The 11,003-nt window shown below is 51.9% G+C and overlaps 1 protein-coding gene across 10 annotated transcripts in view; it reads left to right on the forward strand.

Annotated features, from left to right (window-relative positions):
• LOC133496657 (steroid hormone receptor ERR2-like) overlaps positions 1 to 6,720 on the forward strand; it is a 39,394-nt gene extending 32,674 nt beyond the window's left edge. For all 10 annotated transcript variants that reach the window (XM_061812490.1, XM_061812491.1, XM_061812493.1 and 7 more), the window contains 4 exons: positions 546 to 656; positions 773 to 934; positions 4,627 to 4,896; positions 5,611 to 6,720. In XM_061812490.1, the coding sequence (XP_061668474.1) occupies positions 546 to 656; positions 773 to 934; positions 4,627 to 4,896; positions 5,611 to 5,855 (788 nt within the window). In that variant the 3' untranslated portion in view covers positions 5,856 to 6,720. The remainder of the gene's footprint in view (positions 1 to 545; positions 657 to 772; positions 935 to 4,626; positions 4,897 to 5,610) is intronic.
• The last annotated feature ends 4,283 nt before the right edge of the window (positions 6,721 to 11,003 follow it).

An 11,003-nucleotide genomic window follows, 5' to 3' on the forward strand; every position in this document is an offset into this window, starting at 1 on the left:
GTAGGCCGCTCGCTCGACGGCACAGAGAGGGCGGCTGTGGGTTTAGCTTCCTTCTGCCGGGCACCAAATGATGTCAGTGTGTTTGCCGGGAACAAGGCGCTCCCCCCACGGGCACGCCGCGTAATTAGGTTAGCGCATAGTCCTCATCGCCTTCCTTTTGCGTTCCGGGGGAATCGGAAAGGAACGGAGACGAGGCGGCGTGGTCGGGAATTCCGCTTGGCCGTCTTTAAAGTCGGCAAAACGGGAGGGGACTCGAGCGCAGACGATGAAGGACAAAAGTTAAAATCATTTGTTTGCAGTTTTTTATTTTTTAAGAAGGAATAAGACCCGATTTATTCTTGTGATGTGACAATTCTCGCAAAGCCTGCGTGTGCGTGTACATCCATACGGGTTTGCGTGTGTCCATATGTATTTATGTCCACGCTGACGTGTTTCAGGGTATAACTTGAGTTCCATTCAGTTGGATACAAAATACTGACAGTGAAATGAATATTTTCGGCACCTGTTCCAGAATAAATCGGAGGGTTCTTGTTCCTTTCCACCAGGTGTCCGTTTGGACAGGGTGAGAGGAGGCCGTCAGAAGTACAAACGGAGGATGGACGTTGAAAATGGCGCCTACCTGGGTCTCGGCATCCCGCCGCCGGCTAAAAAGCCTCGTAAGTTGTCTTTTGCTTTTATTCGGTTGTATTTGACGGTCGACCGCCAGAGACCGACGTGAGTGACGGTATAAAGCGAAGGATTTTCCGCCCTGCCCTCCTTGCCCCGACCTCAGTGACCAAAATCGTGTCGCATCTGCTGCTGGTGGAGCCCGAGAAGATCTACGCCATGCCCGACCCCAGCGTGCCCGACGGCGACATCAAGGCCTTGACCACGCTGTGCGACCTGGCCGACCGCGAGCTCGTGGTCATCATCGGTTGGGCCAAACATATCCCAGGTACCGCCCACGAACCCAGATCTGGCCTCCCAAATGATCTTTACATTTGGGACCTTGATGTTTTGTCCTCCGTTTGCCGGCAAGATGCGCGGGACGTTTTATTCAGTGGTACCCGTTTTGCGTCCTCTTGCGGGCTGCCGGGCCAGAAATTGGTCACGCTTACTTATGTACGATTTATAAACAAAAAGTACCCTTGTACACGTCAGCACATGTACTCAGTATTTGGCAAGAAAGTTGAAGTCTTCTCTCATGCCACGTATCGATTTATTAGTCTTGAAAGTGTCGACAGACTAATTTCAATGTATATATAAGGTTTTAATATAATGTATATTTTACTACATATTGCGTGCTCTGTTCATACACAAATTCTGTACAAGTGTGAGATGCCTAAACTTTGCCAACTCCCAACACGTTGGCATTTCTCTCCCTCATAATTGTGCGCAAATCCGAGATTCAACCGGTTCATCTTAATCTTCGACTCAAAAGCTGCGCTGATCTCCGAATCAGAAAAATCCCCCCCCCCCCTTCGCAGGGGTCTGTCGGTCATTGCGGTTGTTCACAGATGTGAATTCAAAGTGACCGAGAACCCTCTTCCGCGCCGACCCGACCCGTCCCGTTGAAAAACATACTTGACGGACATCTGCGTCGGTGGCACGAAGCGGTTGAATTTGAGTTGCGCGATATCAAATCTCCACATTGGGCTCACTCTTTGGCAAGCACACGCTCACATTTGCCGTTGGAATTTGCAGTTGTTGGAGTTTGTCCAGTTTTAAATGGTCACTAAATTGCAATCTGTCTTGGTTTCCTTTTTTTTTTTTTTTTTTTTTGAGTGCTGCTGTTTCCATGTAACAAAGTCGGAGAATTCTCTGCTCTCACGCACACGTGCGCGCGCGCGCGGAGTGTGCGTATTATCCGCGGTTCACGTGCACTTCGGGGAAAAGCACGTCCCATATTCAAAGTATAATCAATACAGAGCAGCTGAAGCCTTTTGCTTGGCTGTGTGCATTTCAGTCCTCCGGCAGACTTAATGGAAGCAACCCTACATTGATTGATTGATTGATTGATTGATTTGGGAGGGGCGGGAGGGCGGATCGGGCGCAACGCCGGCGGGCAGGCCGACTCGTCACGCTCGCGGGCTCCGTCGGTTGGGAGGGAACCAAAAATGTACCGGTGCCGCTCATTGATCCGATCAACGGTGGCTTTTGGGACAAGTTGGCCAGTCGATTATTTCCTACCTTTTCATTGAGTTGCTGGCCATTTGTGTCAAGTCATCCTTGATTCCAAATTCTTTTTGTTCATCGGCTGCGTTCGCGAGAGCGGCTCCCGGACCCCTTTTTGGTGGGTCGCCCAGCGCTGCGGCCAAGTTTCGACAACGAGGGCCTCTAACGTGAACGTGCTCGCTGGAAGCCCCCCCCCCCCCCCCCAATTGGACTTTATTTATTGTCTGTCCGACGAAAATAAGCCAAAAGCAGTTTGAACTGCACCTTCCGATCAGCTGATCCTTGACGGGGATTTCAAGGTTCCGTCCTTTGTATCTTTTCGTTTTTCGGCGCTTCCCCCGACTCCGCCTCAGCCTCAGCCTCAGCCTCAGCCGCCGTCGCCGTCGCCGTCGGACTCCAGCGCCCTCTCGGCTCATTATTGCCGCTGTCTTTTTATTAGGCCCATTAGGGCTCTCCGGGGGCCCGTAATGATAGATGATGAAAAGAGAGGCGAGCGCCGTCTGTTCCGGCCCGGAGCGACTCGATTGTGCCCGCTAGACGTTCAATGACTCATCCCGTTTGGATTGTTGCGCGCAAAAAGGACGGACAAAAAAAAAAAAAAAAAAAAAATTGGAACATTTGCCCAGGGAGCGTAACGACGCCGGCGTGCGTCGCTTCCGCCAGAAAGGCAGGAAATGATACGATGGCGCAATTACGTTGACATCGCGGGCTTCATCAAAATAATCCATCTTTGGTAGTCTTTTGTAAGGACTTGTTGTCGAGTTTGTACATTCTACCCAAAGAACACAATCTTTTTATGAAAAGTTTTATGTACAGCAAATCGTTTCAAGTCAATGTTAACATTTTGGAGGCAGCACAGCGGAGCGACGGGTCCGAGCGTCGGCCTCACAGTTCTGAGGACCGCAGTCGGAACCCCGGCCCCGCCTGCCGTGGGCTTTGGGCGTCCTCCCCCGTGCCCACATCCCCAAAACGGGGCAACATTCACCGGAGACCGGAATCTCCGTGTGGCCTGCGATCGGGCGGCGACCAGTTCAGGGTGGCGTCGACAGCCGGGATTGGCTCCACCACTCCCTGAGCAGCTCAGCGAATGGAGGAAACTCCAGCGAGTCTGCCGATCGCTGTCACGTGGTCTTGACAGGATGTCGTCTGTTTTCGAAAACGACACCTTTCACAATTGTCGACGTCGTACTTGCAAAGAATAACGCGCACGACGACAGAAAGCAGGAAAATGGCTTCAGTGCGGCGATGGCGCGGCGGGCTCCATCGTCTGCCACGTTTGGTCAAATTAGCATGAAATGCGTCGTCTGAAATATTGATATTCCGTCGTGGCGCGCTTCTCCGCAACACTTCGCTCGGCCACCTCGGGGCGACGCACCTCTGAGTCGGGTCGGGGGGGTCAACGGAGTGGAAGGAAATACCGAATTATTCAAGAAAAGGGTGATATTTTCATTTCTCAACCTTTTCAAAGCAGCTTTTTTTTGTTTGTTTGTTTGTTTTGTTTTTTTAAAGATGCAAATGCCAGAATTTGGAGATGCCTGCTTTTGCTCGCTCTCCAAATATGGCGGCTCCATTCGGTCCTCCGTCACTCGGTCAGCCTCGTGTCTCCGTCCGTCTTTTGGGACTCACACGGTGTTGAATTTGTTACAGTATTTAGCTCACCCCCCCCCCCCCTCAGCTAATGGCGTGGCGGACGTCCTCCATCAGCTGTCCTCCGTTTGGCACATGTGAGGCCGGGATCGATGGTCCTTTGGCACCGGGCGGACTGATTACAATCTGCTAATCGATGCCGGCACCCCTTCGGCCCTCCTATTTAAGCCCCAATCAGCGCGCTGTTGACCGCGCGCGAGTGAAGGCTATTGTGGCGCTTGGGGGGGCTTTTTCCGCCGACTTGATGGCTCGTCCCGCTGATATCGCGCTCGGCGCCTCGTCGATCAGCGGATCGATTAGGAAACGAGCTCATGCGGCGGGAATGTTTGTCCTGCTTCAATGCAGACTCTTTTCCTTATTAAACGTTGTTTTTTTTTTTTTTTTTTTCTGTTCAGGAAATAAACTGAAAACTGGAAGTAGAACAGTTAGCGAACTGCTCTTAAAGACCCTGAGACCTAAAACTTGAAATGATAGTTGAATGGTAATATTTCATGTCGTTGTCGTCGCCGTTGCCAGGATGCGACGTTGGCCAGCTGGAGACGAGCAACAGTCGCACTCACAATCACACCTGGGGGGCAATTTTGAGCCTGCGCTGAATGTTGCCTGTTTTGGGGATGTGGGAGGAAAGCCACGCGGGCGGGGCCGGGATTCGAACCCCAGTTCTCAAGTCTGCGAGGCGGACGTGCTAACCGGTCGTGCCGCAGATTAGTTTTCACTATTATTGTTGTCCCCCCCCCGCTCATCGGCGACGAGCTCGGTCAGGGAACGTGTCGGCGTCCTCCCGAGCGCGACGGGATCTCAATTTTGCGGTCGTTGTCGTCGCAGGCTTCTCGGCGCTGTCGCTGGCCGACCAGATGAGCCTCCTGCAGAGCGCCTGGATGGAGATTCTGGTTCTGAGCGTGGCGTTCCGCTCGCTGGCCTGCGAGGACGAGCTGGTGTACGCCGAGGACTACGCGCTGGACGAGGGGCGGGCCAGGATCTCGGGCCTGCTGGAGCTGCACGTGGCCATCTTGCCCCTGGTGCGTCGTTTCAAGAAGCTCCGCGTGGACAAGGAGGAGTTTGTCACGCTCAAGGCCATCGCGCTCGCCAACTCGGGTCAGTTCACGCAACAAAGGGAGACAGATGGAGGGGGAAAAAAAAGATGGTTGGGGGAACAAATGTAAAAATCCTTTCATAAGATGATTCTTTCCCATTATGTATTTTTATTTCATGGATTTTAATGAACTAGAATGAAATAGAGCGGGCTGGACCCCACCCCACCCAAAAGAGAATTCTGAACAAATTCTGGAGCGAGGCTCGCAGGGGCGGCGGCGCAATCTTGGGGCCTTTCGGGCGGCCCGTTCGGGGGCTCCCCGTGCAGCAGCTGTGGAAATTCACGGCCGTGGATGTTTGTCGTTAGCGGCGTGTCAACAGATTCCGCGCAAATCGTTTCTTCAAAGTTGCAGACGCGCGACGCAAACCAGACGAGAAGAGGACAAACGTTTGAAGGGTTCCGTGAAGCCACATGTAGCCCACTTGATTTCCCAAGATAGAAACGCAATTTACACAGAAGGCGACTGCCGAAAGGGACTTTGTCGGTCGCTTGGCGCCTTCCAACTCGGAAGTTCGCGTTTAGCATCAGTTTGCCACTCGTGTCCTTTCAGGCGCAAGCCGTGGTTTGTCTTTAGTTTGAATTGCTTCGGCTCGAGATGTACGATTGATGAAGGACCGCCTTCGTCACGTCACCTCACGAGTTCTTGGCGTCTCGGGACGATTTCCCACGGGGCGGGGGGGCTGACGCCCGTGTCTGTGTGTCGTCCGGCTTCGCAGACTCCATGCACATCGAGAACATCGAGGCGGTCCAGAGGCTCCAGGACTCCCTCCACGAGGCCCTGCAGGACTTTGAGGGCTGCCAGCACCCCGAGGACCCCCGGCGGGCGGGCAAGCTGCTCATGACGCTGCCCCTCCTGCGCCAGAGCGCCACCAAGGCGGTGCAGCACTTCTACAGCGTCAAGATGCAAGGGAAGGTGCCCATGCACAAACTCTTCCTGGAGATGCTGGAGGCCAAAGCCTAACGCCTTGCAAATGTGTGTGCGTGCGTGCGTGCGTGCGCGCGTGTCAACGTGTGATGCCGAAGCTCGGAAAGAGACCTTGAAGAACATCGGCGGGATTCTGGTTCAGCAATAGGATGACGGAGATCAAGATGGACAGAAATGAGGCGCGGTCGCACGCATCAGCTCAGCTTCTGTGGATTTTCTTACCCCCCCCCACCCCCCCCCCCATACAAATTTTGATCTCAAATCTCTTCACAAGCTCCGTAGCCACCTTTGATTTTTCTTGCTTTGCTTTTCTGTTTTCCTCATCTCAGCAAGACGGCGGCAGACTGGATCACACTTGTTGTATATTGGCCGGAAATCGGACCGACTGTGTGACGGATTCATCCGGAAAGTATTCACGGCGCTTCCGTTTTTTTTAGTCTTGTCCTAAAATGAAATCCATTTTTCCGTTCCTCTCGCTTGCAAATTCCACTGACAACACGCCACCGTGGCAGAGGCGGCAATAATGCTGGCACTCTCGTTCCGGGGAAGTTAGCACAGGTACTCGTCAAAGAAGTACTCAGTAAGTACAGCCTGAGATGCACTTACTGTCAGTACAAAAGAAAAAAAAAAAAAGATATATTTTTATTGTCTTGTATTTATGATGCACCTTTTGGTAACGTGACAAGAGCGTCTCTGTACAAAAAAAAAAATCGAGTTTTAGACTGAGGAAAAAAAGATCCCGTCGTGGTGGTGGAGTGTTGTCGGCAGAATTTGTCATTTTCGAAGTTTTGAACTGAATTCGTGAGTGGTGACAAAATGTGGCGGCGCCGGTGAATGTGCCGGCCAGCGAGCCCCAGAACGGCTCATGTGACCTGATCCGTCTGCAATAAACACGCTTGGAGCGCGATGATGTCGTCCATGTTGTTCGTCACTTGGCTTTCTTTTTTTTTTTTTTCTTCTCATGAATATGAAAAGTATATCGGATGGCAATAACTGGCATTCCTCCCAAAACAAAACCGCCACTTTCCAGAACGTGGCCGTCGCTGTCAACGGTCGATGGACGTTTTAGCCGTTTCCGGAGCTTCTTTCAAGACTGAAAAAAAATTGGAAGCAAGTCTACTCGGATTCTGTCTGAGAATTCAGCCCCCGGACAAAGACAGCCCGTTTCCCCTCTGGAGCCCAAAATCCGCCGGGCTCGTGTTTATCAGGAGGAGAACCTCGGAATTCGCACCCAGTCTGCCGTTTTGCTATCGCGCCAGCTCCAAACGGACGGCGCCATTTAACAACACGTTGTTGGGTCGCTTCTGGAACTATTAGAGAAAAAGTGCCGTGAAATTGCCTTTGCCGAGGTTTGGACCGCAAAAAAAAAAAAAAGAGAAGGAAACATCCCACCCCACCGCCCCCCCCCCCCCCAAGTGGAGCGCCGGCAGACATTAATTGCTCCTTTCCTATTGAGGATTTCAGCGCAGGCGACAATTACAATTAATTGGATGTAGAACAAGAAGTGTTTTTTATTTGCGTATGTCAGCTGGGAAAGGGTTCATCTGGCGCGAGGGGGCCGCTCGGCCGCGTTTATTAGCCGAATTAAGTCTCGCGCGAACACGGCACTGGAAAAATTGGATTCCGGTGGCAACATGAAAAAAATGATGACCGGCATATTCGAAACTGGACCTTCTGGATCTGCCGTTCAGGAACTTGGAACTTGCTCGCGCCTTGCCTTACGCGTACGTATGTGACGTGTACTCCCACCGCTGGAAGAACGTGATTTGGGATTCAAACACCACCCGTCAGAGGTGTGAGGCAGATGTGCTAACCACTAGCGCACCACGCCACCCGCTTGTGCGATCCACTCTGCAGTACGGCGTTGGCGTATTGTATTTTTCCAACGTTTCCCGCAATATGCGGATTGATTTTTGTGAAAAAGACGCCTCCGGAAGGGGGCCACGGGCGTCCCCCCGGGTACGGCCGGCACAGAAATAAAGCCACGTCGCGACGCTGCCGTATTCAGAGAGAAAGAAAGAAAAATGTACGTGAACTGAGCGGTCCGTTTCCTTGCCGCGTATCGGCTGTTCCGTGTGCTGATTTACATCCGACGCGGGGGAAACCACCTCCCCCCCCCCCACGCAGATGCGTTTCACTCGCCTCTCAAGCAACATGTCAGCCGTTGCGATGAAGTCTCAAAAGGCTCGCGAGACCACGTTGTCTAAGCTGTCGAATGTGCTTTGACCCTTGACCCCTTCCAAAGGCCAAACCTCGAGTTGCTCCTGATGAGGTCCAGGAGCAATGTGGGAATGCAGTGTATGGGTTACTAAGTGATAATTACACAAAAAAGTCTTTGCTTTCGGGTGGAAGCCCGTTAGGCAAGTTTCACGACTCGCCGTAAAAGCCCAACTTCAACTCCGCAGGGTCCAAACGTGTCGCGTGCGATGTCAACGAAAGTTGAACCCCGGCGCCGTTTTAATTGTCCTCCCGTCGACCCGCCGTTGTCACGCTTCCGTCTCTAAAAATCTATACCCGCACGACGACCTTGCGCCGTCCGGCGAACGTTATTCAGCGGGCCGAGTCTGCCTCGTAAAGTGTCAGTCACGGTTACCCGGAATGGCGTCGCCGCCGACCGCGCCAGCGCGGCGGGACGTCAACCATCAACGTGCCTCCGGTGGAAATTGAAGGAGGTCGTGATTTATGGCTTCCGAATCCACACGCGCCCAATCGGGCTGAAGGGCAGGTTCCCCCCCCCCCAGATGAGCGACGGACGGGCCTGGCGCAAAAGGCGAGGGAGGGAGCGCCCTCTGGAGGCGCCGACGACAACTGACGGCACAAGGGAGAATGCAGGCAAACCGCCAGGGAGTGACAAACACTTTACAGAGTCTTCTTTCCGTTTCCTTCGAGCGACGTTATACGATCGGCTCCCAGATTGAGAACAAGCAATCCTTAGCATCGACCTTGTGACGATGGAAGGTCTAAATGGCTTCAAATTTGTGGGGGCTACCCAGGGGTCAATCCTCAGACCCCTATTGTTCTATCTGTTGCCGCCGATGAGCAGCTACCGCGACTGATGCGTCGCCGACGGCTCGTGAACGCCTTGATTCCCTCGTAGATTCATGACACTGATCGCTGTTTGGCTATCGAGCAATTTCCTCGAGCTAAACTAAAACGAAAACGAAAACTGGAACTGGAACTGGAACTGGAACTGGAGTCGCTGTCAGCGGCCCACAGAAGCGATAGGAAAGTCCCTTTGAGACTCTCTCTCGAGGGAAATCCTGTCTCGGAATGCGCCAATCGGTGTCCCGACATGCGTATTGCACCATTTTGCTCGTAGATACACCAACTTGGGTTCTTGTGTCGTCCGCCATCTTGTGGGTTTCTTCTGGCTTTTGTTCCACCTTTTTCGGGTTCGCAGAGGCCACGCCGGCGGCCGTAAAACCCTCGTGCAGCACTAGGTGGCGTTCCCCAAGGCGGATGGAATTGCCACCGCAGGGTTTGCAAAATATTATATATGTATAATATATAATTACTGCCAGGAGAGTGAAGTCTTGTCTTGTGCTTTTATTTGGCTGCTTTGTTACGTCTTCCTTTAGCGTAGGAAGGAGGCAGACATCACAAACGTTCGCATTTGACCTCCACGTGATGCTCTGTTTATTCACTTTGATGTGTGTCGCACCTCAGAGGAAAAGTGGAACTTTTTCGTAAAATCAGAGCGCGACACGGGTGTGCGGTCGCCACAGTAAAAAAAAAAAAAAAAGAAGAAAAAAGCCAAGTGTCACATTTGCATCGTAGGTTGCGTTTTGCAAATAATGGTGGGCAGGGGACGCGTGGGGGGCGGGGAGGGTCCTCGGGGTTGAAGCAGGTTTAGTCTCGGCTCCGAAAGCGCCGACAACTCCTTAAAGCTTGGAGGGGGGATGGGGGAGGGGGCAGGACATTATTTTCTGGTGTTGAGGCAGACGGCGACGCTCCTAAAATACGGAAAAAGCGGGCCCCTGAGACGCAACTTTCATTCTTCAGACGACCGCGCTCGGATCGCAAAGCAACTTTTTGCATTGAGATGAATGGAAATGCCGTTTCTTCGTTACGGCCTCCCCTTCAAAAAAATGACTTTTTTTTTAAAAGGAAAAATAGCACTTTATAATGTTGGACTTTAGGTAAACGTAATCAAATACAATTGCAAAAATGAAACGGTTAGTGCAACATGATTTAATGCCGCAATCCAATTCATTGTGCCGCTCCTTCTCGTGTGCCTTCCTTGGCCGACATGAAGCGGTATAAAACGGCCTTGCGGACGCACACAAAGAAGATGTCATAATATTTGTCATTATTTGGAGAGGGATTAACCCCTCTGAGGATTATTCGATTATCTGTCAACATGTGTTGATCCACTTTTTGTCTTCAAATATGCTGTTTATGCCCATTTGAATAAATGACATTTATGTATCGTTTTTCACAACACCAAAACGCAGTAGGGCTCCGCAATTAATCTCGGCACGATCCGATCCTTCTTCAATGGCCTGGGAAACGTTGCGCGGGTTTCGCGTCGGGGAAGAAGGCAACAAACGTGACCTCAAATCTTTGATCCAATTAGGGGCAGAGTCAGCGGCTAAGACTTAATGAGTTGAAAACAGATTAACACCAGCCAATTTGCGGAACAGAACGCAATTAAACCGCGTCAAGCTAAAAAGCTTTTATTAAATATGCGGAAAAGACAACAATTAAGGCAACTATGCGGGTTCGCATCAGAAAGGATTTTCTTTGTCTTTGGGGGGGGGGGGGGGGGGTTAAAGCTCTTGAGGGACAAAGATTGGAAAATCGGCTCAAAGATGAGAGCCGAAAGCGAGGCGGGTCACGACAGACACGCGTCACCTCGAAAAGCCTTTCAGCGGCATCGAAACCTGGAGCAGCTGAAAGACGCCGTGAAGTCAACAAATATGTTTGACGATTAATGATGAAAACGTGCAGGTAGCGATCAGTTGGAGAGCTCGGCGCGCCTGGCGGGATTTGGTTCCTGTGCATTCGGCGGACAAAGACCAACGTTCAAGAACTCAGCAAACCATTTTTGTTCTAAGCTCTCAAGGACGCAAGTGCGGGAGTCCAGGAATCGCAACAAAATGCTATTTCATTTTCCAAAAAGGCCCATGGGTTGGGGGGGTGGGGGGGGGGAGACACAAACCAGAGAAACCAAGTAAAACTGAC

This window comes from Syngnathoides biaculeatus, chromosome 23 (assembly GCF_019802595.1).
Source record: "Syngnathoides biaculeatus isolate LvHL_M chromosome 23, ASM1980259v1, whole genome shotgun sequence".
NCBI lineage: Eukaryota > Metazoa > Chordata > Actinopteri > Syngnathiformes > Syngnathidae > Syngnathoides > Syngnathoides biaculeatus.